General features: G+C 45.5%; 1 protein-coding gene and 2 non-coding genes across 3 annotated transcripts; 1 reads left to right on the top strand and 2 right to left on the bottom strand.

Annotated features, from left to right (window-relative positions):
- Positions 1 to 13866: 13866 nt before the first annotated feature.
- Positions 13867 to 23298, top strand: CPOX (coproporphyrinogen oxidase). Its single transcript, XM_051626728.1, has 7 exons — positions 13867 to 14347; positions 14438 to 14581; positions 15266 to 15376; positions 16209 to 16350; positions 18876 to 19094; positions 19820 to 19924; positions 22767 to 23298. Exons 1-7 carry the CDS (start codon positions 13909 to 13911, stop codon positions 22852 to 22854), a joined length of 1248 nt encoding a protein of 415 aa, XP_051482688.1. The 5' UTR covers positions 13867 to 13908; the 3' UTR covers positions 22855 to 23298.
- A 470-nt stretch (positions 23299 to 23768) lies between these two features.
- On the bottom strand, positions 23769 to 23840 carry TRNAD-GUC (transfer RNA aspartic acid (anticodon GUC)). The gene has a single exon. It is a non-coding gene; the product is annotated as a tRNA-Asp (tRNA).
- Positions 23841 to 24132: 292 nt separating this feature from the next.
- Positions 24133 to 24206, bottom strand: TRNAI-AAU (transfer RNA isoleucine (anticodon AAU)). Its single transcript has one exon. It is a non-coding gene; the product is annotated as a tRNA-Ile (tRNA).
- Positions 24207 to 27059: the final 2853 nt, after the last annotated feature.

Here is a 27059-nt window from a genome sequence, read left to right as displayed (position 1 = left end):
TAGGACAAGGGGAAATGGGTGCAAACTGGAACATAGGAGGTTCCATGTACATATCAGGAAGAACTTCTTTACTGTGAGAGTGACAGAGCCCTGGGACAGGCTGCCCAGAGAGGCTGTGGAGTCTCCTTCTCTGGAGACATTCAAAACCTGCCTGGACATGTTCCTGTGTGATGTGCTCTAGGTGACCCTGTTCTGGTAGGGGGGGTTGGACTAGATGATCTTTCGAGGTCCCTTCCAACCCTTAAGATTCTGTGATTCACTAAGGCCACCAAAAAGATTCACTCAGACCTAATTTTTAATGTCATGAATATGTCTCACAGTCATCAAGATTAGATTGAAAAGAGGATGGTTATATACTGTAGTTCTTTATGGCTCTCAGCAACACTCACTTTTATTCTTCCAGTGTCATGAGAGTGCCTAACCATGGCTGGTATTTTGCAAGCCCTGCTTTGACATACATGTGGCCCCCCCAAAGAAATGTGGGTGTTCATTTAAGGAATCATTCATTCACACACAAGCATGCTGCTCTAAGAAGTCTTTTTTCCTCCACATATGCTGCAAAATGTGATCTTCCTATGACTATAAAGAATATTCACTATCATTCCTTGAGAATACAGCAACAAGAGGGTCTATTAATACTCTTAGGAAGAATTACTAGAAATACCATCTTTCCCTGGTGCCAAAAAGCAATCTAAAAGGGCAATTGTGCTACTCCATGTTGCTAAATAGCATAATATCTGGTGTTCCTGACTGAAGGCTAACTCGTGCAATCACATGACTAGACATGACCTTCAACTCCCTTCATAAAAGTAGCTTTTCATCAGCCTTGTTAAAGATCTAAAGCTGAAAAATCTGAACCCCTGGGCAAGATGGCAGAGAAGAACCCCAAGTTAATATGTATGTTAAACAAATCTTGTGACTTTGACTCAGCTTCAAACAGATGCCTTGGACAATGTCACGTCTCCTAATCTTTCTTTATGCTTTGTTCCCTGGAGTCTTCTCTTCTCCAGGTTAAATAGCCCCAGCTCCCTCAGACTGTCTTTACTGATGGTCTCAGTGACCAAGTAAAAGTTTTCCTTAGCAGGCAATGGAATTTTAAAGAGAATTGTGGAGAAAATACTGCATCTTACATCTTTTCCAATGGCACACTGCAGAATTGTAAATGCCATTTGAGCAAACAAAATATCAGGCACTGCATCACATACTGTTTTCCCATCTTTATGTTTTTATTTTACTTCACAGGGAACTGCCATGGACAGAACAGAATAACAACTGCAATGAGTGGCCTGCTGCTCAGAAAATGAAGGGCGAGGTCTAGAGACTCTGGATTTCTACATTGAGCTCTGCAAGATTTGAAACATGGCTCTCATGAGATGAGGAGCAGCCAAACTATATTCATTAGTTACAATTAATATTAATACCTAGTGTATAGTGTAGCTTGTAAGACACTCAGATCCAGAGCCCTACAATATTACATAGTGCATAAATGCAGAACAGGAAGACTGGCTGAGAGCCCCCAGAGTGCTTAATAACCTAATGACTCATACAGTCGTTTTCAGATACCCGTCTTGAAACACATTATGCTAGTTTTCGGAAGTCCCATGGGGAAGAAGCTCCCAGTGGTAAGAAACAGCACTGCAAGCCTTCATCATCCTTCAAGATTAGGCTCCAGAAGTGAACAGATACTACCATCTAAGACCCTGTGGCCAACATTTCTGGTTGTCAGTGTGTTTTTTTTAAAGGCGTATGACCTGCCAATGAGAAACTAAGCTGTATTAATAGGGCCTAGCACATAGCAATCTCTCAGATAATGAAGTTCATAGAACTAGCAAACCTAAAAATGTTGGTAGTTGTCCCACTGCTTGTCAGAATGTAATGTGAAATGGGACTCACCTATGTTCTCAAAAGAGTTCATTAACCATCGCTCAGTGTTTTGCAGTCAGTATTATTTGTTCAGAATGCCTCAAGAATGATAATTAAAAATATGAATGACTGATTTCTTCTCAACTAAAGCTCTCCAAATACTATCCAGGCTGTTATAATAAAACAACAGCAAACACAAACAACAACAAAAAACAAAATAAAAGAAAACAAAAGCAAAAGCAAAACAGCACGAGTCTCAGATTGCTACTATTTAATTTCATGGCAGCACTAAGCAATGCAACAATATCCTAAAAGTTGTGGGGGAAAGGTTTTGTACCAAATCTGCACAACGCAATGCAAGAAGCAGAGAATATCATGACAGTTACTTCCTAGGGGGAAGACAGGTTACCACAATGTCCCAAGGGGCTACAAAATACATCAATGAACCTGAAGTCCTGAAATCCTATTCGATGCCTAATACAGTTCTACTTTGGCAGAACTCCACTGAAATAAACTAGAACTTCTATTCAGTTGAAAGACAAGTTTAACACAAGCAAACCAGCTATGTTATCCTTCATTTCCTTCAGTAGGGCTCACCTCTTATTTGCAAAGAGAGGTTTGGGCTCTATGCTCTCTGGATCCTTCAATGCTATGTCTGGAACCTACTGGAGGCTTTGAATTCTTTCTTTCTCTTTCTTTCATTTAGGACTCCAAGTCTATCTAAGAATTTGTTCCAAGGTTAAATTTTGTTTTGTTTTTCATCTTGTACATAATGTGCAGAAAAGAATGCAGCATTTCTTGTTTAAGTGCTGAGTATTTTGCTTCTGATTCCACTGAAGGTAATCATGTTTAGTGGGTCTGCTTTAGCCTCAGACAGCCCAAGTACTCAGCTATTTATGCATTGTAATAACTTGTATTACAATGCCAAAAAAACATGGTTTGCACTAAAGGCATATGAACTGGCCATCCTCTGCAGTCAACACTCCTTCACTGGTGCTCAGTAAACATGGCAGTTCATAGAATCATAGAACCGTAGAGGTTGGAAGGGACCTCTGAAGATCATTGAGTCCAACCCCCCTGCTGCAGCAGTAACACCTAGAGCACATCACACAGGAATGTGTCCAGACAGGTCTTTAAAGTCTCCAGAGAAGGAGATTCCACCACTTCTCTGGGCAGCCTGTTCCAGTGCTCCATTACCCTTACAGTAAAGAAGTTCTTCTTCATATTGAGGTGGAACAACCTGTGTTGTAACTTGGTGCTGTTTCCCCTCATCCTATCACAGGGCACCACTGAAAAGAGACTGGTCCCTTCTCGACACCCACCCTTCAGATATTTGTAGACATTAGTAAGATCCCCTCTCAGTCTTCTTTCCTCAAGACTAAATGGCCCCTGGTGTCTTATCTCTTAATCATCCTCGTAGCCCTCTGATGGACTCTCAAGTCAATCCCTGTCCCTCTTGAACTGGGGAGCTGAGAACTGGACACAGTACTCCAGATGTGGTCTTACTATGGCAGAGCAGAGTGGGAGGAGAACCTCCCTTGACCTGCTGGCCACACTCTTCTTAATGCATCCCATTATTCTATTGACTCTCTTGGCAGAGAGCCAATTGCAGAAATGGAGTTTTCATGAATGCCTTGCCAGAGAGTCTTTGAAAGGTGTGCTTTTTCAGCAAATGTATCTACTGTTTACATATACTTGTTTACATATATTCCAAGTATGCAAGGTTTTGAAAATGAATGTCACAAAGCAACATAACTCCTGTATGCAATCAGCTCAGTAAGCTGTCTCTCAGTCCCATATATTTTTGACACTAACAAGTGGAAAGCCTTGATTTTGCTCTCTCTACCAATGCTCTTGCTTTGCCACTTCTCCTTAACATTTTAACTAGTTACCCCGTGGTATTGTTTTAACAAAGGTCACGTTGATCTTCAAAAGTAAAAAAAAAAAAAAGTTGCTAGGTATATGCTTAGCAAGAAAAATTAATCTTTCCGTTTCCTTTGATGAAAATAACTAGTGATTTATTAACAAAAAGGAAGAGGAGCCTACATTAGGATAAGAGGGCTGTTATTTTTTTAAGCAACTTTAATGTTGCCAGTGACATTTCTCCAGACACGTGTCTGGCTGCCTCTGAAAAACAAGTGGTGGGTTTAGCCTCCAAAGCTTTCCAGAATCTCTATCTACCTTTTTCACAAGAAAGAGGCAGAGTGTGCATTGCTCATCCATGTCTTTGATCTGTATGTCACTTTCCCTCTCATTACGGTGCTCACTCAAACCCTTTTATCTGAACAGAGCTGCAAAAAGCATCACGATAACGAACTAGATGCTGTCTCACATTTAGATTTATCAGAACTTGAGTAACAAGTGGAAAACACATCTTATTTTCTATTTGTGGCCGCAATTGCTTACGTGATACAGGAAGTGGCTTCTAGGATCTCTGGTGCAAATGCAACAACATGGATGGGGTTTTTAAGCATCCTAAACAGTAAATCAGATTTGCAAGGTAAGACATGCAGCTACAGGTGAGTCCCAGCTGGCAGACATAAATATCCCCCAGATCAAGAAAAGACAAGAAAGATAAGCATGAAGGCAGCTCTGAGGTCAACACTTCCTCCTCTCCACCCTTTCCTGCCACGACAGAAAAGCAAAACTGGCTGACACGAAGAAGAAAACTGCTTTTAAGGCACCCCATTATTGACAGAAAATAAGAGGCTAGTTCTGTGATGTCTGAGCGTGAACTAGGACACTTCTCTAGTAGGATGCACCAGCAAATTACAGCATCATCCACAAAGACTTTTTGGCATTGGTGCTAAACATCATGGAGATAAAATACTGTTACCAGCTCTATGTACCGACATGTTTTTATTATTTATTTATTTATTTTTGCATCATCACAACATCAATGGACTCAAATGGGGTAGGCACTGAAAAAAATCCAGAGAGCCTTTTTTTTTTTTTCCAAAGTAGTCATCCACATTGACATGCCATTTTACTCCTGCAGAAGCATAGAGCAGGGGTACTGCTTTTACTCTGAATATTTTTTTTCCTGTTTCTGGCAAGTATCCTAGATTTCATAATTGAATATTCCTGCCAAAAGCACTGGAAACATTTGAGATGATCCTCATGGGATTAAGGACAAACTATGGATCACATTCTTGGCATTGGGTTACACTAGAAGCCTGCATTTTTCTTGCTGTTCCTGAATATTTGTGAGCTAACCAAATAAGACCACAGCAGAATTTGGATTAACTTGATGTTGGTTTACTTTTTCTTCTCAAACCATCCCAGGATGTAATGCACTCCTGCTCTCAGTCTAGGGAATGTATTTAGGTCAAGTGGATCTGTTTATGTTCATTAACCTTGCACATTAACAAAGTGAGAACAGATTGTGGTGTGTTGAGAACATGGCTTTCACTTTTTTTTGCTCCTGTTTCACTGAGGGAGGTCAGTAACAGACAGCTACAGTGAATCAGATCAAATCTATAAAAAGCCAGGCTCTTCCTCTGACAGTGGTCAATAACAGATACCTTTAGGAAAAAGTACAAGAAACAGGGCAAGATCATCTCTTCCTCTAATATACCTTGCTAATTTGCTGTTCAGGGACAGCCCAATGAAGAGGCTGGCTTTGCATCTGTGCATTTGAAAGGCTTTCTATTATTTTTTTTTCAGTTCCTTTTTTTGAGCCATTTATACTCCTGGTTTGCATAACACCCTGCACCGTCAGTCTTATAGTTTATTTCTACTGTGCTATGTAAAAAGAACTTGCCTTTGCTTGATTTAAGCCTGCTGCCTCGTAATGTCAACAGACACTCTGACTTCTTGTCCTGTGATAGAATAACCCCCTCCCTAACCACCCGCAGACTGTATGTTGAACACCAGGTCATCAGCAGTTGAACCACAAACACCACTGTCTGTCTCACCATCCTCTGGCAGGGCAGTAACAGCATTTAGAAGTACAGAAGGAGATAAAGAGACAAAAAAACCCCAACACATAAGTTTTATCTTTTATTGTTACTATACCCAAAAATACAGGCAAGACTTTCAGGAAAAAAAAAATAAAAATACACAGAATCTCAAGTTTCTGAACTTACTAAATATTAACCAAAGCCCTCAGAGATCTAGTAGGTCTTCCTTGCAGAACAAGCCCAGGGTTCTGTGTTTTAAACAAAGCAGCCCCTCAAGCTCATTAGTGACAGCTGTTGAGTTCACCTCCCAGTACTTCCAGGAAGCCCTGGAAAACATGCTAGCTCAGACACTTTTCAAGATCCAAAGACCTCAGCACTGAAAAAGTCAATGAAACATATCAAACTGCTTGAATACAAGCTGTAACTTGCTATCTGAGTTTGTGGAGAACTTGTCAAAAATCATGCAAGTGTACAGCAAAACTTAAAACATATAAAACTGTTGAACAGTTTAAGTAATTTGTCTCTTACAAAAGTGCAATTTGAAATAACAGAGCTACAGATAGCACAAACAAACCATAGATTTCAAAGTAGCAAGAAATCAATCAGTTTAAAGAACTTAACCTTGCCTGTTACCCATATTGTAAGATTATTCCTCAGAAAAGGCACATGTTCTCTAAAACACCTATGCTTTCATGAAGACACCACAGGTATCTAGTATATAATAATGCTGTAATCTTGTGACAAAACTGCTCTGAAAATGTAACAGGAATGTGTCGGTATGTTTTTAGAGCAGTATCTTCCACATTTCTACAGACTAATAGAGAGTATTAACACTGATACATGTTTTTTAATTATCTAGAAAAATGACACGCCAGTATTAAAAATAACACTTTTCCACTACATTGGACAGTTCAAATAATGCTCCACAAGTTTACAGAACTTGATGCATAGTACTAGGGTAAGTTAATGTTGTACACTCAGTATCCCTTTCTTTAGTTGTTATAGTGAAGTATAAAATGAGAAAGAAATTGATCACAATGACAGAGGAGGGTCATACTGATAATAACAGGGTGAGTCAACAGAATAATTCAGCTAGTGCATCGTGCCTGTATCCTTCAGTTTCACCAGTTGTTGATGTAGCCCCTCATCTGTTTTAGACAAAGCCTGTAAAAACACTAATGATAGATTAGAGCCCAGTTCTTAAAACCAGTTTGAGACTGTGAAGCTTAAATTGATAACCTAAGAGACAGCCTATCTTAAGAATTGACAAAGGCAGGGCACTATATCCCATGGTTTTCACATGGACCCTTGTTTTAAAAATAAAAGCCTCCTCTTACATCCTCCTTTGACAGGTGAAAACAAGAGAACTTCTTCAAGGGCTCTTATTAAGAAATTCAGAGGGAGGAATTCTGTTTCTCCAGGAAGCAGGCATGGTGCTTCTGTGACTGGTCAGTGTCTCCCACTACTGGAGAATGAGGAAGAGAGGAAAAGTTTGAAACTTGTGTGAGAGGGAAAATTTGCAGGAGCTTTCCACAAGTAGGAGTATAAAACAGCTGTCTTGTGACAGCAATCTTAAGGACTTGTGTCTCCAAATGAAACAGGGCCCTTGGGGAAAACCAGTGATGAGCATGTGATAGTCTAGCCAGGAACTTTAAAGGCGGTTTTGAAGAATGGAGGAAGGAAAAGAATGAAACTGAAGAAGTCCTGCGAGCCAGTATTGTTTGGGGCACTGCATTTCACTTAAAAACTGAAAATTAAATCCCACAGAACCCATGACAAGGCATGCTCTAGTGAGAAAGCCAAGTTACGTAAATGCTGAGATACTGAGATGGTGCGGCTGCCCTATGTCATTCTACACCTTAGCAGCATTTTTGAGATCGCTGGTAAGAATTTGCACAGAGTAAGTTCTGGGCAGACACTGGCATCAGTAAGAAATTGATACTGTAGTTTCAATATGCTGGCCAGCTCCTCAGATCCGTTTTAGTACTTGCAAGGCACACTGTTGCAAACTGCCCCCAGAAGTGTCTGTTCTCTGTCCTTGTTTGTCCACTCCCCTTCAAAGTACACCACCTACATTCATCTGTACAGGGGCTCCTCCACTTCTCCATTCCAGCCCAAGCTCCAAAGTCCCTGCTTGTAGACTTGCCTCTGTGGTCCCCAGCCTCATTTCCAGCGTGATTATTTCTGCTTTGGTGACACTGCCCCATCCACAGAGCCAGACCAATGTGAGATGAAAGACTAAGAAACTCAGGCAACAAAGGAAGTGAAAGTTGTGATTCAACAGATGGTGATTAGTCTTAGGCAAGACCAAAATCAGAATGCTGCCAAGACATTTATTGACTGGTCTTTTAAGGTGTTCTTTTTCAAACCAAACACAAGAACAGGCAGAGATGAAACACCGCTCTTTTTCTCAGAAAATAAAAAAATGCTCAAGACACAGGGTTAAATTAGAAATCCATCAAGCTGATGATGCAGATCTGTGGTGTTTCACTTAAGAAACACGCATGTCACGGGTAAGCAATATCTTCCTGATACATGCTTTGCATGTGGTGACAGTGGTCACTACACAAGGAGCTACTGGGCTAGGATTCTCCACCTTGCCAAAAAGACCTTTAGGAGGCCTGATGACATGGACAGGAAAAACCCTTCACTGTCTCTTCAGATATTCAAGAACCAAGAACAGAAACTGTGTTCTAGACAAGCCCTTCAGATCACAGAGCTCCTTGCTGAAGGATTTTCTAGCTGCAGAAAATTTTCAAGGGAGGCTGAACAAGCATTTAGAAGAGAAATCTATTGGTAGTTACTGGGTAGGTAAAGCACAGCAGGTTCAGAAAATCCCTAAAGTGAAAACACACATAGGCCAGGAGAGTATACAGAGGTATCATGCCTCTTTCTTCTGCTTCCCCAGTGTCTGCTTTTGGGTTTGGTTTGCTTTTAGTCAGCAAGCTCTGTGTGTACTTGGTACATCGCTACCAGCCTGTTCTTGTGCAGGGCCCTTAGCCTGCCCCCTCAGCACCATTCCTGCCCTGGGGAGTGTGGCAAGACTCCCTGGTGCACTCCTAACCATGCTTCTTGTGCAAGAACCAGATGATCTTGCTGAGTTTCTTGCAATTTTGCTCTCCCGGGATCTCCCACCTGCTCTCCCATCACCTCTTCTTTCAGCCACACCTCTGCCCTCATGGAGCATGTGTGCTTCCTCACCTGCTGGCCTGGCTAGGTGCTGAGCTGTGCAGGGTTTCCCTGAGCTTGGACCAGCTGCTTCCCAGAACTTACCCTTTCACATGCTAAGCTCTTGGCAAGTCATTAGACAGTGAGCCTGGGGCCATTGCTGGAGACAGGGAGCAGGCAGATACTTGGTCTGAACCAGTCTGATCATTTGTACATATGTTACTTTAAAGGCACAGCCATCACTGACACTCAGGGTCATGCATGTGGGGTGCTGGTAGCACCAAAAAGTGCCTTTCCATCATTGAGAATTATAAGCGTTTTGAAAACAGCAGAAATACTGATGATTAACCCTACAACTAAACCAGGTTTTGATGCTGATGTAAGAGGCCACATCCTACCCTACCCTATTCTGCATTGCATACCCCCTCTGCAGGGGAAGAATGACTATATTAGATTTAAACCAATGGAAAAAGTCAGGTCTAACAGTTCTGATCATTGAATAATGGCCATTGCAAAACCTGTAGTTATAACTTCTATGAACTAACAGCATAAGGAAAGAGTATCCCTTACTTGACAGTAATTAATGTAATAAGGTAGCCTTATCATTAATTTTCTGGAGGCAATGCAGGGAAAACAGTTTATCTTCTTGCTCATAAAACTCCTGCCTGACCTTATCCCTGGAGTACAGTGTAAGGGTAAGATTAAGATGGTGCATTAGGCCTATGGTTCCACCAGATGGTAAACCAGCCCCCCAGCAACAGGTTAAAAGTGTGACAGCCAACAACCATCACAAGGCCCAAACTGCCATCTTCTCAATGATCACAACACTCCTCTTGTGTACTGTCTCTTGATTCTTAAATTGGTCATCTTCCTTGTCAGTGAGAGGGAGCATCTTTTTCCACAGAAACTGCTTTCCTGTCCTAAAGGTCTCAATTTCTTCTCCACATATGCACTGCAACCCTCTCTGCCACTAGCCTTCCGGCTAATGTTGTCTTGGGTGGTGGCACTGGCACAGCTGCTGCTTCCCTAAGATTTCTATTTTAATAACTGCAACTATTAAAAATAACTGCTGAATACTGTATGATGGAACCTTACATGTGCCTTACAGAAGTCTGATCAGCATGTGCAGACTGTGAGATTCTTTGATTTAAAAATCTTGAAAACTGCAGCAAGCTATGCAAAACAAATGTGAACAGTGACAAAGTAACTGATGTGAATGTGCTTTAGTCCAGTTGATTAAAGATGTACTAGAACTTAATGACATAGCTTCATCCTGTCACCATGCCTTACACCAGGAAAGGTTACAGGCACACAAGATACTAAGACAGTGCTGCTGCTACCACAGCAAAAAAAAATTAGCATCTCACTTATGTGAGAGTGGGAAAGATCTTATTTTACACCATGATAAAATGTGTGCTGCTTTCTGAAGCCCTCAGAATCAAGGCTTCTTAATGGGCACTACTGAACTTAAGGGAGCATAAGCTTTAGGATTTTAGACCTGTGAGTTCAAAGTTCAGTTCTGTAGTTATACAGGAGCATTTCAAAGAATAAAAATGTCTGGAACTCTGTAGAGGGACCCAGAGTAAAGAGTAGAGCAGTTTCCACTGCACTATCACAGTGTATGTATGTTACTCAGAAACTCTAAAGTCTCCTAAGACTTGTGAGCTAACTCGGCTGGTCCTTTAGTTTAACTGTAAACAACATACCAGTTACTCTAGAGAAGACAGAAGGATGTGTATTTTGGCTTCTGGATAGACTTGCATAACAGCAAACATTACATTCAGTCTGTATAAACAGCTACTGTGGCTGCAAGAAAAAAATAAAAATTATGACACTAGGGCAGGGGGATAGTGTGTTTGGCCTGGATCTTGGTACAATAAAAGGTACAAGAAGGAAGCAGAGGAAGTAAGAAAATGACAGACAGATTTCTCATTGCAGGGAAGATTGTAGTACCTGACCTGGAATACTAGCATACTTCCAGAGGAGGTTGCATGCAAGAACTTTTAAGGTTTGATTGCTAGTGCCAACCTTTCCACTCTCACTCTCTCTGGGCAATGCTACGTTTCAATTTCTCTTCTTTCATTAACTGTGCAAAGCTGAACAAGTGATACAGGATAGAAGACTTTCCTAAGGCATAAAGTGATAAACTGAGTGAGATTGGCTGGTTTAACTGTAGAAGTAACAGAAATGCCAACTTGATGAAGAATTTTTCTGTTCTCAACAAATCTTCTTCTTCCAATTTTCTGATAAGCAAATGCAGTAAGTCAGTGTTCAGAACAAAAGTACCAGCAACCTCACTGAAAGCATTATGTCTGTCTCGGTCTGATTCAGACCTGATCATGCTTCACTATTTCAGAACATGCAGGGTCTCCTGTTCTTTTATGAATACCTTCTTTATGCATAAATTCTCATTAAAAAAAAAAAAAAAAAAAAAAAGGTAGATGGCATTAAATACATGCAGTGGAGAAGCTTCAGAGCTCTTTTCAAAGTACAGGTAAAATAACAACAAAATAAGAAAATTAGCAGTATTCTTTTCTTCATTAGATGTCACCAGACAAGAGTGGATAAGAGTTGAGTTCTTCAAATCTTCTTGAAATCACTGTAGCCCTACAGCCTTCTCTAGAATCACATTCATTTGCACTACTAGAGGATTTGGCTCCAAAGCAAAACCAAATGTTTCACTGTCATGGAAAACAAAACCCACCGCAAGATCCTCACGACCACAACACATCCAGGTATGAAAATGGATGACCCACTAAGTGATACAATATTCGAAGTCATCTCACCATGAACATTTAAAAATTGACATGAGATTTCAAAGGGAAGTCAAGACCTTGGCATTTCACCTGGCCCCCTGAAAATGGGTAAGGTACATTTCTTCAGATTCAATTATTGTTCAAACAAATGCAAGAACCAATTGCAGTTTTGCCTTTTGGCTTTAAACTAAGCTCCGAGTGCCATTCTCCTTCTGTATTTCCAAAGAAGCAAAAACCAGAAACTAAACAGCACACACACAAGCTGAAAGACACCACCCTTCATACCAACACCATGCACTGAAAATGCAGATCAAACTGTAAGATGCAATTTTCTTGATTCTTATCGCTGTTGTTGAGCATCTCACACACATCAGTATGCAATCAACCTAATAGGGGAAAAAAAATGATACAATGTTCATTAGTATAAATGCATTTTACATGTCTTTTGGCCTCAGTACTTTTTTCCAGATGGCTCCTGCAAATAATGACACAGTCCTTCCCTCACTCCTATCTCCAGTGGCACAGGTCTCCTGGCTCATCAGCGATCCTGTCCTCCAGCTTATGGCAGGAGAGAGCTCAGCTTACAGGTTTCCTTCCCTTCTTACTTGCAGAACTCCAGCTGCTTCACAGCATCCTCTGCTGTCAAAGAACAGAATCAAACCAGAAATGAGAAAACGGACTAAGCCTTCGAGTGAACGGTTATCGCTTTACACAGACCTCCCCCAGCTCAAATTACCCTACAATGAAGAGAAACAGGTAACGGAGCCCTGATCCATATCAGGGGCAAACCTCCTTGCCTTTCACAGAACCAGTCTCGAAACCGATCTCTTGGCTACTTCAGGTGCAAAACAGCCCTGAAATCACAGAAGGTCACTGTTTCTGAGGAACGGCCCCATACCAGAGTACAAACCTTGCAGGGCTGGGCTTTTGAGGTAGCTGTTATTTTTCTCAGCAAAACTCCCACATGGGTCCTCAGCCAATGACAGTTTAATAAATGTAATCGCTTATTAGAAAATAATAGTATGCTTATTAAAAAAATAACATTAGGAATTCAGCTGTTTGAGCCGAAAGAAGACCCTTACAGCCAGGTTCAGCACAGCACCATCAGCAATGACTGCACTGTTGCCTACGTGTTCGCTTAAGGAAAACTGTCGTTTTACTTGCTTGCTGAAGTCTTTTGTCATTGCGCTGGTTGGCTTGTTGTACTGCCTTGCTGCTGACACAGGAATGCCGAGGCAGCTGAGAAAACAGAAAATAGTTTTGATGGATCGGATGTCACCATCAGCACCCAGAAAATCAAACTCAGAACTCTTACGTTGGTGCCACGCTGCACCTTTCCACATCCGACTCTGCACAACCCTTCTCATTGCTCTGAATTCTCAGTTCATTAGGAAAGAGAACACACTTCAACTTCAGAAAGAAGGCGTAAGCATGTGCCTTCTCAAACCCAGAGGAAATATTCCCGTCGCACAGTCCCACAGGCTGCCCAGATTCTGAAAAGGACTACAAGTGAAAAAACCAGCAACGCCGTACCCAGGCGAGCCATCCCACTCAACAAAATACATCTTCCAGCCACGCCTGGCCCCGCTCAAGCTCTTACCCGCACGACTCCGCGGCCTCAAGCAGCTGTCGGAGCGGGCGATTCGCTACAAGGAACGCAGACCCGCTTCGTGGCCGCAAGGCCGGCAGCCCCTCGCCCAGCGCCGGCACGGAGCGGGCGGCCCGGCTCCGGTAGCGCCCAGCCGGCGGGGCTACGGGGCTCCTGCACCGCCGCACAGCGCCCAGCCCGGGCCGACCCTCCTGGACTGGCACAGACCGATACCCACGTCCCGCAACATGGGTTCGCATCCCGCGCCGAGCGGCCTCGGCTCCCGCCCCGCCCCGCCCGGGATCCCGCCCCGCCCCGCCCGGGATCCCGCCCCGCCTGGCTCCCGCCCCGTCCCGCCCCGCCCGGGATCCCACCCCGCCCCGCCCCGACTCCCGCCCCGCCCCGCCTGGGATCCCGCCCCGCCCCGACTCCCGCCCCGATTCCCGCCACGCCCCGCCCCGACTCCCGCCCCGATTCCCGCCACGCCCCGCCCCGGCTCCCGCCCCGGCTCCCGCCCGGGATCCCGCCCCGCCCCGGCTCCCGCCCCGGCTCCCGCCCGGGATCCCGCCCCTCCCGGCTCCCGCCCCGGCTCCCGCCCCGCCCCGCCGGCAGTGCGGCGCTGGTGCCCGTCATGGCGGCGGCCGCCAAGCTGCTCCGCGGGGCTGCCCGCCGCCCGCCCGCCCTCCGCCTGCCCGCCGCGACGGGCCGCCGGGCGCTGGGCTCCGCGCCGCCGGGGGTGGCGGCAGGTGGGGGGTCCCGGCGGGCTGCGCTGCTGGCGGCGGCGGCAGGGGCGCTGGGCGGGCTGGGGCTGGGGCTGTGGCGGCGGCAGCAGCAGGAGGCCGCGGCGGCGGCGTCCGGGGAGGACGAGGACGAGAAGGAGGACGAGGAGCTGCGGCGGCGGTTCATGGCGCCGCCGGTGAGCGGGCTGCGGGAGCTGCGGCGGCGGCGGCGGGAGCTGCGGAGCCGCATGGAGCTGCTCATCATGGAGACGCAGGCGGAGGTCTGCCGCGCCCTGGCCGCGCTGGACCCCGGCGCCTCCTTCTCCGTCGACACCTGGGAGAGGAAGGAAGGTACACGGGGCGGGAGGCGGGGGTCTGCCCCGGGCACGGTCACCCCGGGGAGGCCGCGGCTCCGGCGCGGAGTGACCCCGGCTTTGGCAGGTGGAGGTGGCATCAGCTGCGTGCTGCAGGACGGGCAGGTCTTCGAGAAGGCGGGCGTGAACGTGTCCGTCGTGTTCGGGCTCCTGTCCGAGGAGGCGGCGCGGCAGATGCGGAGCAGGGGGAAGTCTCTGAAGGCCAAAGACGGTGAGGGGGTCCGGCGGGGAGGTCGGGTCGGGACCGGGACGTGTTTTCCCCGTGGTACTCTGAAAGCAGCCTGGCCTGTGAGCAGGACGTGAGAAAGGCCGGGCCGGCCAACGCTGAAGGGAGGGTTTCTGGTGTGTCAGGGTGGTTTCTAACCAGGAAGCCTGGCAGGTGGAGTTCCGTCTCCCTAAAAAGCTAGGTGCTTCTCCCTCTGCCTTGCTGCTTTTGGCAGTGTGCCGTAGGCAGAGGCTGTTTCTCAACGACGCTGTAGCTCAGCAGTGAAACAGCACAGGAGTTATGTTGCAAATAAGTGAAGGCAGAAAACCGAAAAGACCCGAAGAAGGCTAAAGGTGATTCAACCCACGTTCAGGTCACAAAGCGTAATTGTGGGTCTGGGGGTGGTCGAAAGCCTCAGCAGTGCTTTATGTTTTAAGCAATCTTAATCTAATAGGTGGTCTGACATACTTTTGCATTTTAGGACAAAGAGGAGAAAAAAGCAATTGCTTAGGTGCACAGGAATGTGTGAATGAGAAGTAATTTGCACACTGATTCATAATTATGAGAAGTTCTTGTGTAGTGGAAGAATAGCTTTTAACTTAATGATAAATAGTGATGTTCCTTAAATTATTATAAATGAAGTTATTTGAAGAACGGGAGGGGTTTTTTTCTATGCATCTTTCTGTCTAGGGAAGCTGCCTTTTTGTGCCATGGGTGTGAGCTCCGTTATCCATCCAAAGAACCCTCATGTTCCAACCATGCACTTCAACTACAGATACTTTGAAATTGAGGAAGCAGATGGTAAGAACTATAATCCAGTGAAGTATTTATGAAACATACGGCTCTGTATGAAGGAAGCATGAACGCAAGGCTAGGGGGAGAGCTTAAGTTTTGTTCCCAGCTGTGCCAAGAGTCGGTTTGTGCACCAGTGGATCGCTTAATCTCTGGGCCTTCGTTTGTGCATCTGGAAAACCAACGTGATGTGCACCTCTGGGTACCATAGAGGTGGTTGCAGTTCACTTTTTGCAGCCTATACCAGGGGTATATTTCAGGTAACACGTAGGAGGTTATAAATACATGTAAAACACATTCAAAGAACCAATTCTAGAATTTAGGAGAAGAAAGATGTGTGAAGGACTGATAAGCATTGTGGTTGGAACGTGCCTTTGTCTCAGAAGCTGAGAGGATGCACTGTCAGAAAGCTCGTCTGTCCTTTGTGACGGGGTGTGTACTGTCAGAAGCTCAAACAGCATTTTCTTTCAGTTATTTTCCTAGAGCGTTTTAGATAATGTCTAGTCAATTACTTCCCTGGATTTAATAATAATGTACCCTTTCTTTGGCATGCAGTAAAATATTTCTGTATTCTTGAACAGGAGTTGCCTGTCTTCTAAAGCAGATACCCTGTAGTCAGGGTCAGTGGTCCAAAATATTGAACAAATGGTTTTCACTGCTTTGAAAGTTGTTTCATGTTTTCCTGAAGTCTCTGAAAGTTTTCATGCTTGATATTTAGGAACACCACTGAATAGTGGGTTTGTATTGTAAAAGTAGTTGTCAGTCCTTGGTGAACTACCAGCAATGTGTTTCTGTTTGGAACTTTAAAAGAGAAATGTTGCTGCTTGCCTCTCTCCTATAGGAAATAAACAGTGGTGGTTTGGTGGTGGCACTGACCTCACTCCAACTTACTTGAATGAGGAGGATGCTGTTCATTTTCACAAGACTCTGAAAGAAGCCTGTGACAAGCATGATCTGAAGCTGTATCCCAAGTATAAGAAATGGTATGTGGGTGAGATGCACTTGGGTTCTTTTCATGGGAGCAAAAGATGACATGGATATTGCCAGTTAAGTGTACTCTTGGAACAGTAGGTCCTGCTGCCTTTTGAAAAGTATCAGCATATCCTAATGAAAATCAGCAGATGTGCACTGAAACAAAGTGGAGTTTTAAAGCAATCTCTTACTTACAGAGGTTGGAGTTTTTCAAATAAGAGGACTGACAACTAGGATCATAAGTCTACAGCCTGAATAAAAACTAACCTGACTCTGCAAGGCTTTATACGCCACAGGCTTCACTAGGCAACTTAAAAATTCCTTTTAGCCACTGGTAAGCTAGGACAAGACTTTGGCCCAATAGACTTGCACTAATTCATCTTTCAGTGAACTCATGGTAAATTACTTTAGTGTCACCTCTCGTACCAGCACTGCAGTTCTGAAAATCCCATTACAGTTTTTCTCTTGAGTCTGACCTTCATGACCTTTATTTTCTTTTTGCCAGGTAGATGAAGGAGCTTGTCCTTCATGTAGAAGCTTCATACTTTTGATGGAGCTGTACTTTTGTTTCCAGTGACACATTCACTGAGACTTGAAAAGCTTATTCTTTTCCTATGCAAACTCTGAATATTCTTGAGCTGAGAGATACAGGTGATGGGGTCCTTCACTGTTCAGTGGGAACTCACTGCTCTGTGTCTGATAATCCTATCTGCTACAAGCTGTGGTACCCAGGAAGGTGGGGTTACCCATTTGTAAGCTACCAGGTCTTGTCTGAGGAGAAGAGATAAAGCGGGTGTTGTAGCTCTGGTGTGAACCACTTAGTAGAGAAGCACAGTAGTAGGCACTTAGTAGAGAAGTCTTACAATCTTAAGACTACAGTCTTGTTCTCTGAGGAATTTTTGCATGGTAGTTCAGAGTGTGTGCCTTAATGGTCACGATGTTTGCAATGCAAGTAGGATGATAATGCCAGCTGCAGGGGGTTGGAGAGAAGGAAGCCTTTTCTTAGTTTGAAGGCAGTTCAGGGGAGGACTAATTGTATCGCATGGACAAAGGCAGTTTTCTCAGTCCCAGCATGAGTGTTTGCTGTAAGCAGCAGCTGTGCTCATTGCTGTAGCAGTGTGAATCTCCTCTAAGCTTTACTAACTAGTGTTGCCCCTCTTCCCACCTTTCTCAAACAGAACATCTCTTATGTTTACCACACTGTCACTGATCTACTTGAAGACTTTAGTCAGGCTTGTTTTGTTTTGCATTTCTTACTCAGCCTTTTTCCTAACTCTCTGCTGCTATTAAAAAACCCCAAACTGATCATCCTAGTGAATAAAAAAAATAGCTTAGGTTATCTGTTATATCTCCATGTCTTTTCTGCTGTGGCCATGCCATTTACATTACTTGAGAACAGCAACTGTGGTTGGATACATGTATCAAAAACTAGTCCTTAAGGAAGGCAGGGTTTCCTTGCTGTTGATGGTTTCTGCTTCCTACCTCCCTTCCATTTCTCCCCCATGTGAAGATTTGCAGAGTATGGCTGCCCAAGCAAGCAGCTATGAAAGCAAGACAGGGTGTGAATATGACGCATCAGCTGATTTATAGTAATTGCACACTTACATACTCCCAGTAAACACAGAAGGGATTTAATTGCCTCCCTGTTGTAGGATAAGCTACACCTACTCCTTCATAAACCTGAAAGTGAGCCATGAAAAGCCACTGCTAGGATGACTCCACCTTCCAGGTTTACTTAGTAAAAAGCCTTTTTTGAAGGAAGGCTGTCTCCCTTTTCATTTTTCCTTAAGTGACCATGGCTTTCTTGTCTCCTCTTGGGTTGGTACGTTCAGGGACACCTGCCACTAGACCAGGTTGCTCAGAGCCCAGACATCCACAACTTCCCCAGGCAAACCTGTGCCAGTGTCTCACCACCCTCACACTAAAGGATTTCTTCCTGATGTCTAACCTAAATCTCTCCACTTACAGCTTAAAATCATCACCCTTTGTCCTATCACTACAGGCCTTGCTGAGAAGTCCCTCCCCAGCTTTCCTGTAGTCCCCCTTCAGGTACTAGAAGGCTGCTATACGGTCTTCCCAGAGCTAGGGCCAGGCTGAACAGCCCCAACTCTCTCAGCCTGTATTCATAGCAGAGGTGCTCCAGCCCTTACATCATCTTTGTGGCCCTTCTCTGGACTCACTCCAAGAGCTTTCTGTCCTTCCTGTGTTGGGGGCTCGAGAACTGGACACAGTACTACAGATGAGTACTACTAATGAGAGCAGAGCAGAGGGGGAGAATCACCTCCCTGTCCCTGCTGGCCACACTGCTTTTGATGCAGCCCAGGATGTGGTTGGCTTTCTGGGCTGCGAGTTCACTTTTCCAGCTCATATTGAGATTTTCATTGACCAACACTCCCAGGTCCTTCTTGAGGCTGTTCTTGGTCCATTCTTCAACCAGCCTGTATCTGTGCTTGGGATTGCCCCAATATAACTGGAGTTCTGCTAATTTATTTGAGTACTCTGGACTGTATTAATAATTGTCTGCTACCTCTTCTAGGTGCGATGACTACTTCTACATCAAGCACCGTGGTGAGCGAAGAGGGATTGGAGGCATATTTTTTGACGATGTGGACTCTCCCTCCAAGGAGGAGGTATTCCAGTTTGTGAAGAGTTGTGCCAAAGCTGTTGTGCCTTGTTACATTCCCATTGTGAAAAGGCACTGCCATGACTCCTTCACACCAGAGGAAAAGCTATGGCAGCAGCTTCGAAGAGGACGGTGAGTACTGAAGGAGCAAAAGAATACATAGGAGGTGGACTGTGCTGGCAAGAAAAAAACAGCTAGTTCTTCGTGGTTGCAGGATTTCTGTCTTGTTGTAGTGTGGGCTGAGTTTGCATGAGCATTCTAAAGCTTGCCAGAGAACTTAAGTATTTCTGTGCACAGAACTATTTTTGAAATCCAGTGCTAGATTTCTGGGGAGGGTGCAAAGAAGATACTAGCACACCCTCATCCATGGCCCTCCCCCCCATGTTGCAGCACAAGCAGATCTTATAAAAATGCCAGTTTCTCTCCATCACCTTCAAAACCCAAGAGAAGCTGCTGCTTTGTAACAGGCAAGGGGCTGTGTACGTGCTTGGTGTCCTGAATCCTGCCCTCTCCTGTAGCCCAGTGATAAGACTGCCCTGTGACACGAGAAGCGTAAGGGTGAGGGAGTCATGCATCCTATTCGGTAATGCAGAATGCTCGCCTTGAGGAGTTTAGTTTGTCTGCCATAGTCTGTTAGAGAAAGTCATTACTTCTGGCGCTTTGCGGAGTGGGAAGATCACACCTGCATCCCTACGCAGAGAATGCTAGAGAACAGTTGGCCCCAGACCACGGTTTGTTCTGAGACCCAACACAGCAGAAGTACAGGCTGTTTTGTCTGATGTCTGCTAACTGAAGAAGCCACAAGCAAGTTCTGGTAATAAACTTGGTTTTCTGTTTCATCTCTCCACTCCCCATAGGTATGTAGAGTTCAACTTGGTTTATGACAGAGGTACAAAATTTGGCCTCCTCACCCCAGGATCAAGAATTGAAAGCATTCTCATGTCTCTGCCGCTGACTGCAAGGTAAGGGCATACTTATGTGGACTTGCAGGTTGGCACTTGTCATGGTTTAGGCCCAACAAAGGAGCAGCCCCATGGCCGCTCACTCAGCCCTGACCCCACTGGGATGAGGAGGACAAAGCTGATGGGTTGAGACAAAGAACAAGGAGGGTTCTTCACTGATTAAAGTCCTGGGCAAAACAGACTCAACTTGGGGAAAAAATAATAATTTGATTTCACACTCATCAAACACACACAGGACACAGACAACACACAGAGCAGGGCTTGCATATGTTACCCCACCCCTCCCTTTTTCCCGGGCCCAAATTGCTTTGTTCCCGGTTTCTCTCCCTTCTCCCCAGTGGCACAAGGGGACAGGGGATGGGGTTTAGAGTCAGTTCCACAGGCTGGTGGTTCTTGCTGCGCCATCAGGAAGAAGGATTCCTTCCCTGCTTCCCCATGGGGTCTCTCCCATGGGAGAGAGTCCTTCCCACAAGGTCTGGAGCAAGCTGCTCCAGCCTCAGCTTCCCACAGTCACAGGCTGCTTCGGGAACACCCGATTCCCCTGGCACTGGGGTCTTCCAAAGCTGCACAATCAGAGTCCACTGGCAGCAAAAATACTGGCCGCAAAATCCAAGTCCAATGGCCAAGTTCACCCCTTCTGGCACCTTCAGGGAATGTTCTACCACGTTCCTCCATGAGTGCAGGGGGACAGCTGCCATCTCGCCATGGGTTGCAGGGAAACTTCTGCTTGGGCACCTTCTTCCACTTCTTCCTCAGCAACCACCAGCACCGCTCTGCCTCTCCAGCACAGCTCTTCTCCCCCAAGTGCTTCTCTGCTCAGGTGTTACATCTGTTCTTTCATATGTTAATTGCTGAGGCACATCTGTTGTCCCTCTAATAGCTCCTTGGTTGGGTTTTGGAGCAGGGGGAGCTTCTCAGCTTCTTACCCGAGCTACTCCTGGGGCCCTTCCCCTGCTACCAAAAAACCCACCAAACCAGAACAGCACTGTTCTTATTAAAATATTTTATAGGATTAAATCAAAGGTCTGTCCTGGTGTCCAATCTCTTTATCAGTGGTTAGTTCATGCCCAATACAAGAACTGGCCAAATACACAGACATCCTTTCTCTGGCCTGCGACACTTGCCCAGTTGCCAATAATGTATGGCGTAGATATTTTCTGACCAAGAAAAAAAAGTGGTGTTTTTTATGCTTAGTACATCTCAATAGGTTTCCCTTCCTTGCTGCATGGTTTTTTGTTTAGTAGCTCTTGGAAACCATGTCAGCTTCTGGCAGTCCTGACAAGCCTGTGGCACGGAGTTCCACAGTTTAACTGCATGAAAAAGTGTCTTTGTTTTCTACTTGTGCCTGATGACCTTGTTCAACTTTCCAGTGAGTAACTAGATTTGCTTCCTCTTCATTTTCTCCATAACAGTTCTTGTTTTACAGGCTTCTGGTTGTTGTCTTATTTCCAGGCTGAGAGTTCTCCCTCTTACACAGAAACTGTTCCGTACCTTTGATCACATTTGCCACTTTTCTCTAGGCTTAAGTTTTCTGTGCCCTTTCTCAACTGGGATCAGGAACAGGCAACATAAGCTACGTGTGTATCCAAGACGCAAGGATTCTTCTGACTCACACAGTGGCATAATGATGTTGCTCATTATTCCTTTCTTAATCCTGGTATGCTGTTTGCTGGTTTTGACAGCTGCTAAGCAGCTAGCAGGCTTTTTCATACAATTGTTATGATGCCGTGATCTACTCTGGGCAATACAAGTTAACTTAGTCTCTCACTGTGTATGTAACTTTTTTCTGTGTTCATCACTTCAGATCTGTCATCAGTGTATTTCACCCACTGTTGTATTGCTCGTTTGCTTGGCTTGATATTAACTTTTAAACTGCTTTTTAATGTTTTAAACTACCTTTCTTAATCTTGTAATGTCAGCAAACTGTCATTTAATGTTTGCTCCCCTTTCTAGGCTGCTTTTCGATGTGCTGAGTAGCACAGATCTTATTACGAATTTTGTAAGACTTCATTACTCTCACCTGCCTCTGCTAGAAAAACTGACCTTTTAACTTTAACCATGCAGGCAAGTCCTGTTTCATCATATAGCTTTATCCCACTGTCCACACTAGAGGTGTCCTTGACCTGGTGGTGAAGCAGAGTCCTATTTTGTTGTTGGGATGTTCTGATTTTGCATGTTTTCATCAATGTAAATAGCTCGCTTCATAGCATGGATGGGTCCTTTCTGGGTAAAAAAAAAAAAAAAAGAAAAAAAAAAAGACACTTGTCCCCTCTGGTTTGTAGTCAGTTTTTTTTCTCTGTTTTGCCTCTTAATGGACTTTCCAATAAAAAGTTTCTCATCAACTTTGTTTCAAAACCCAAGATTCAATATGGACTTGTAGTGCTTCCAGTCCAGCTTCTGGAAAAACTTGCCCTGGCTGGCTGAAAGTATTGCATCAGGATCAAGATATAAAAAGTTTGAAGCTGGCAATTTCCCTTTGGCCTTGTATCCTCACACTCTTTTCTCTGGGTTCTTTTTTGACTTGTTTTCCTGGTGATACTATTGTGCCACAAGAGACTGCTAAACGATCTTTGAAACTAAACCTGGATGGATTGTGGGGTAGAGGGCATTGCTCTTTTTCTGTTCTTCCAGCCTTTCCAGAAGTTGGGAAGAAGATGAAGTTAACATTTCTCCTGTCTCTTCCAGTGTTATTTGTTTTTACTGAACTTAATGATTTGTGGCCTTACCCATCTGTGTGATGTGAGAGTGTGAGCTGTTTGTGCAGCTCTGCACCCTCAGAAGAGGCAGCTCAAGTCAGTGGCAGCCAGCTGGGCAGTCGAGTGAGTTTCCCCTCTCCCTGCAGGTGGGAGTACATGCACACCCCTCCAGAGAGCTCCAAAGAAGCAGAAATCCTGGAGGTTCTGCGCAATCCCAAAGACTGGGTGCACTGACACAAATGGTGAAGAAGATGAACTGCTACCCCTGAGCCATTATGAAGGAAGAGGAACGCCTGCAAACCAGCTCATTCTGGCTGCTGTGGGTGTGGCGTTTTAGTACAGCTAAATATTTGTACGCTTAACTGGTGCCTTAATAATGCTGTAGACTTCTTGTAACTTGCAAATATGTGAACTTGTTATTTAAGACTGATCATCTAATGCTACCACCCCCTGTTGATACTGCCTAGTGAAGGGCTGGCGATGCCCTTCCAGGACTGCTGTGAATGCTTAAGAACTTCCTCAACTGATTTGTTTGACTGCAAAATGGCAAATTACTGTGCAGTGTTCTCCCCATGGAAGGGAAGCATTATCTGTGCCTAAATGGCATTGCTTAGAAAATGTTGGGATGATTTAGAAGTATTTTTGTAAAGAATAAAGGGAATATTTGGTATGCTTTGACTCTGTTTTGGTATGCTCAAACTCTGTTTTTCAGGAAGTTGTGGGAAAGGTGGTACTTAACCACATGTATTTTGATGGTATCTACATTGATGTGAGGGGGAGGAAGTATTTTAAGCTGTGTTGCAGGAGCAGGGCTTGACTGATCAGTGAATGGGAGATTCTGGGTCGAGGCCTATCCCACCTGAGGAGAGGCAAAGGCTGGCTGTCCAGTTTCAGGAGAAATTCACTTTGTGCTGCCCATCTCAGCTGGGAAAAAGCCACCACAGCTGCCCTGGCTCCTTTGTGAGGGAGACTGGGGACGGATCCACCATTTGTTTGGTGTTGCCCAGAGGTCCTCCAAGTAGCACTTCACGCTGCTCCCAGCGCCGGGCTGGTTTGGCCTTCCCCTTCGTCTCCTTACCCACCCTGTGGGGAAAAGGAAGGAGGAGGTGGGCTGCATCTACCGCCAGTTTAGGAAAAGGGAATGCAGCCTCCCCGTCGGGGAATCGAACCCCGGTCTCCCGCGTGACAGGCGGGGATACTTACCACTATACTAACGAGGAAGGAGCTGTAGGGATTGGCGCCTCCAGCCGGAACGTGCTTTAGGACCGCCCGGTCAGGCTCACAGCGGCGGCTGGTGCGGCCCCCTCGGCCCCCGACCCCACCGGGATGGCTCACACCTCCTGCCCTCTAACCGTGGAAGCCAGGCCCCCCGGAGGGAGCCGCTGTGTTAATTTCCGTGCTAGCCTTCCCCCTCTAAAACAAACCTGACAAAAACCCAACCGGACAGAAAACCCGCGGCATTCAGTGAGAACGATCTCCGCAACTGAGAGGGTGGACAAAAGAGACACCGTGTGGCCCGTACGGGGATTGAACCCGCGACCTTGGCGTTATTAGCACCACGCTCTAACCAACTGAGCTAACCGGCCTGGTTACGCAACACCGCTTCGCCCGCCTCAGGCTGACGGGCTCCCCAGGACGCGAGGCGGGTCCCTTGGCACCGGCTGCCGCGGCGGTGTTGCTCCTACGAGCGCCTTCAGAACCTCTGGAAGAGCAGCTCGGGCATCAACCGGCCAGCCGAGAACTGCTAAACGAGAGACTTTCAAAATTAATATTTCTCTGCACCCCCTCCTGCAGTCCTCCCTCCCTTCCGACCTTGCTCCCTCCATCCTTTCCCACATCCAACATTCCTTGCCTCCCTGGTCACGCCCTTCCTCCCTCCCTCCCTCCCTCCCTCCCTCTCTCTTTCTCTATCACTCCTCGCCCATCCTTCCCTCTATCTCTCCCTTCCTCCTATTTGTTCTTAGTTCATTTATTTGATCTGTCGTTCTTTTGTTCATTTTCTTGTTCTGTCATCCTTTTATTCATTCATTTGCATCATTTTCTCATTCTGTCATTCGTTCATTTACATAATTTTCTTGTTCTGTCATTCTTTTATTCATTCATTTGCATCATTTTCTCATTCTGTGGTTCTTTTATTCATTCATTTGCTCTTTTTTAGATTATCTCATTCTTACATTAGTTCATTTGCATAATTTTCTAATTCTGCCATTCTTACCTTCATTCATTTGCATCATTTTCTCGTTCTCTCATCCTTTTATTCGTTCATTTGCATAATTTTCTTGTTCTGTCATTCTGTTATTCATTAATTTGCTCATGCTTAAATTCTGTCATTCTTACATTCGTTCATTTGCATAATTTTCTCTTTCTCTCGTCCTTTTATTCCTTCATTTGCATCATTTTCTCGTTCTGTCATTCTTTTATTAGTTCATTTACATCATTTTCTCATTTTGTCGTTCTTTTATTCGTTCATTTGCATCATTTTCTTTTTCTGTCATTATTTTAGCTTGATTCAAATCAAGTTTTGTTGATGAAATAAAAATGCTGGCAGTGGGAAGAAGGAGCAGCAACTGCCTGAAAGTGTTCAAGGCCAAGATGGATGGAGCTTGAAGCAACTTGGTCTAGTGGGAGGTGTCCCTGCCCATGGCAGGAGGTTGGAACTAGATGGTCTGTAAGGTCCCTTCCAACCCAAATCAGTCTGTGACTCTGTGATTGTCTGTCCTTGCCCAGGGGACTATGGGAGAAGGTTTTTAGCTTTGAATTATTCCTGTGCATTAGGCACTTCACTATCAGTCTGCAAGAGGCTGAGGGTGACAGGTGGAATTAGAAGCTTCTCAGCCTGAGCATATGGTACCAAGGTGGGAACAAGCTCTATAAAGATCAGCTTTCCCCACTGCAGGGAGCTGTATCATTGTAACACTTCAAGCACAAAAGGACTCTTCCTAGGCTGACCTGTGATGAACTTGGCAACTTGGCTCCAGGAAGACCTAATAGCAGCTTTCCAGTACCTGAAGGGGCCTACAGGAAAGCTGGGGAGGGACTTTTTACAAAGGCTTGTAGCAAGAGGACAAGGGGGGATGGATTATAGTTGGAAGAGGGGAGATTCACTGTAAGGTGGTGAGAGGCTGGAACAGTTTGCTCAGAGAAGCTGTGGAGGCCCCATCCCTGGAAGTGTTGAGGGCCAGGTTGGATGGGGCTCTGAGCAACCTGGTCTAGTGGGAGGTGTCCCTGCTGATGCAGAGGTTTGGAACTAGATGATCTTTAAGGTCCCTTCTAAACCAAACTATTCTGTGATTCTATGATTCTATAATTATTTGTAAGGGTGAGCACAGCTCTCAGGACTTCTGACATTTCCATGTTGAACTTGTGTGACGCAAGGCAGGAAGGATGGGCAACAAGTTATGTGTTGCCCCTGCTAGTTACCGCCCTAGATCCTGCCGTAGCTGCCTGCCCGGCCCGGCTGCCGCTCTGCCCCGGGGCTGCAGCCTGCCCGGCCCGGCTGCTGCCTGCTGGGGGGTCGCCGCTGCAACTGGGGAGCCGCCCCCTACGGACCTGCTGCCGAGCCCTGCCGGCTGGAAAAGAAGCCACATCTCAGGAGCCGCAAGCTACGGAAGGGTGAACGCGCGGGCACACACACAGACACAGACACAGGCACAGGCACACACAGACACACACACACAGACACAAACACACACACGCACACAGACACAGGCACTTTCTAACTGTCCTGCCAGGCTCAACTCCTCCCTCCCTCTCCTTTGATCCACAACCCTTCCTCAGAGAGAACGCCTTAAGAGCACAGTATTTTTTGCATGACCTCCCTAAAGGTCACATTACTGGCCTGATATATCCCTGGTAGCCATTTGTCATTTTTATATTTTCCTTAAACCTCATCCTTCAGTTTGTGTTAACCCTTAATAAACCGGTTAACCCGTAGACTAAACATAGGTCTCAGTAGCAATTTGTGGGCGTGGTGGGGGTGCATTCTAACTACCACCCCGAAATACGGTCCCGCAGCGGCCGTTCCGCTGTGAGAGGCGAGTGCCACGTGTGACCCTCGGGCTCATTTAACAACCCCTCCAAACTGGGGGGGGGGGGGGAGAAGTCACAAAAACACCTGACAGCCGGTAGCCCTCTTGGTATCGGCTTGTGACACATATCAAATAATATCAAATGTATCAAATAATCATAGAATTCCAGGTTGGAAGGGACCTCAAGGATCATCTGGCCCAACCTTTTTTGAAAAACACGGTCTAGACGGGATGGCCCAACACCAGGCCCAGCTGAGTCCTAAAAGTGCCCAATGTTGGGGAATTCACTACTTCCCTGGGGAGATTAGTCCAGTGTCTAATTGTTCTCATTGTGAAAAACCTTGCTCTTGTGTCCAATCAGAACCGCCTTAGGAGTAATTTGTACCCATTACCCTCACCTTTTCCATGTAA

This window comes from Apus apus, chromosome 1, assembly GCF_020740795.1.
Source record: "Apus apus isolate bApuApu2 chromosome 1, bApuApu2.pri.cur, whole genome shotgun sequence".
Lineage (NCBI taxonomy): Eukaryota > Metazoa > Chordata > Aves > Apodiformes > Apodidae > Apus > Apus apus.
The sequence above is the reverse complement of the archived record's forward strand: the minus strand, read 5'-3'. Positions and strand labels throughout refer to the sequence as shown.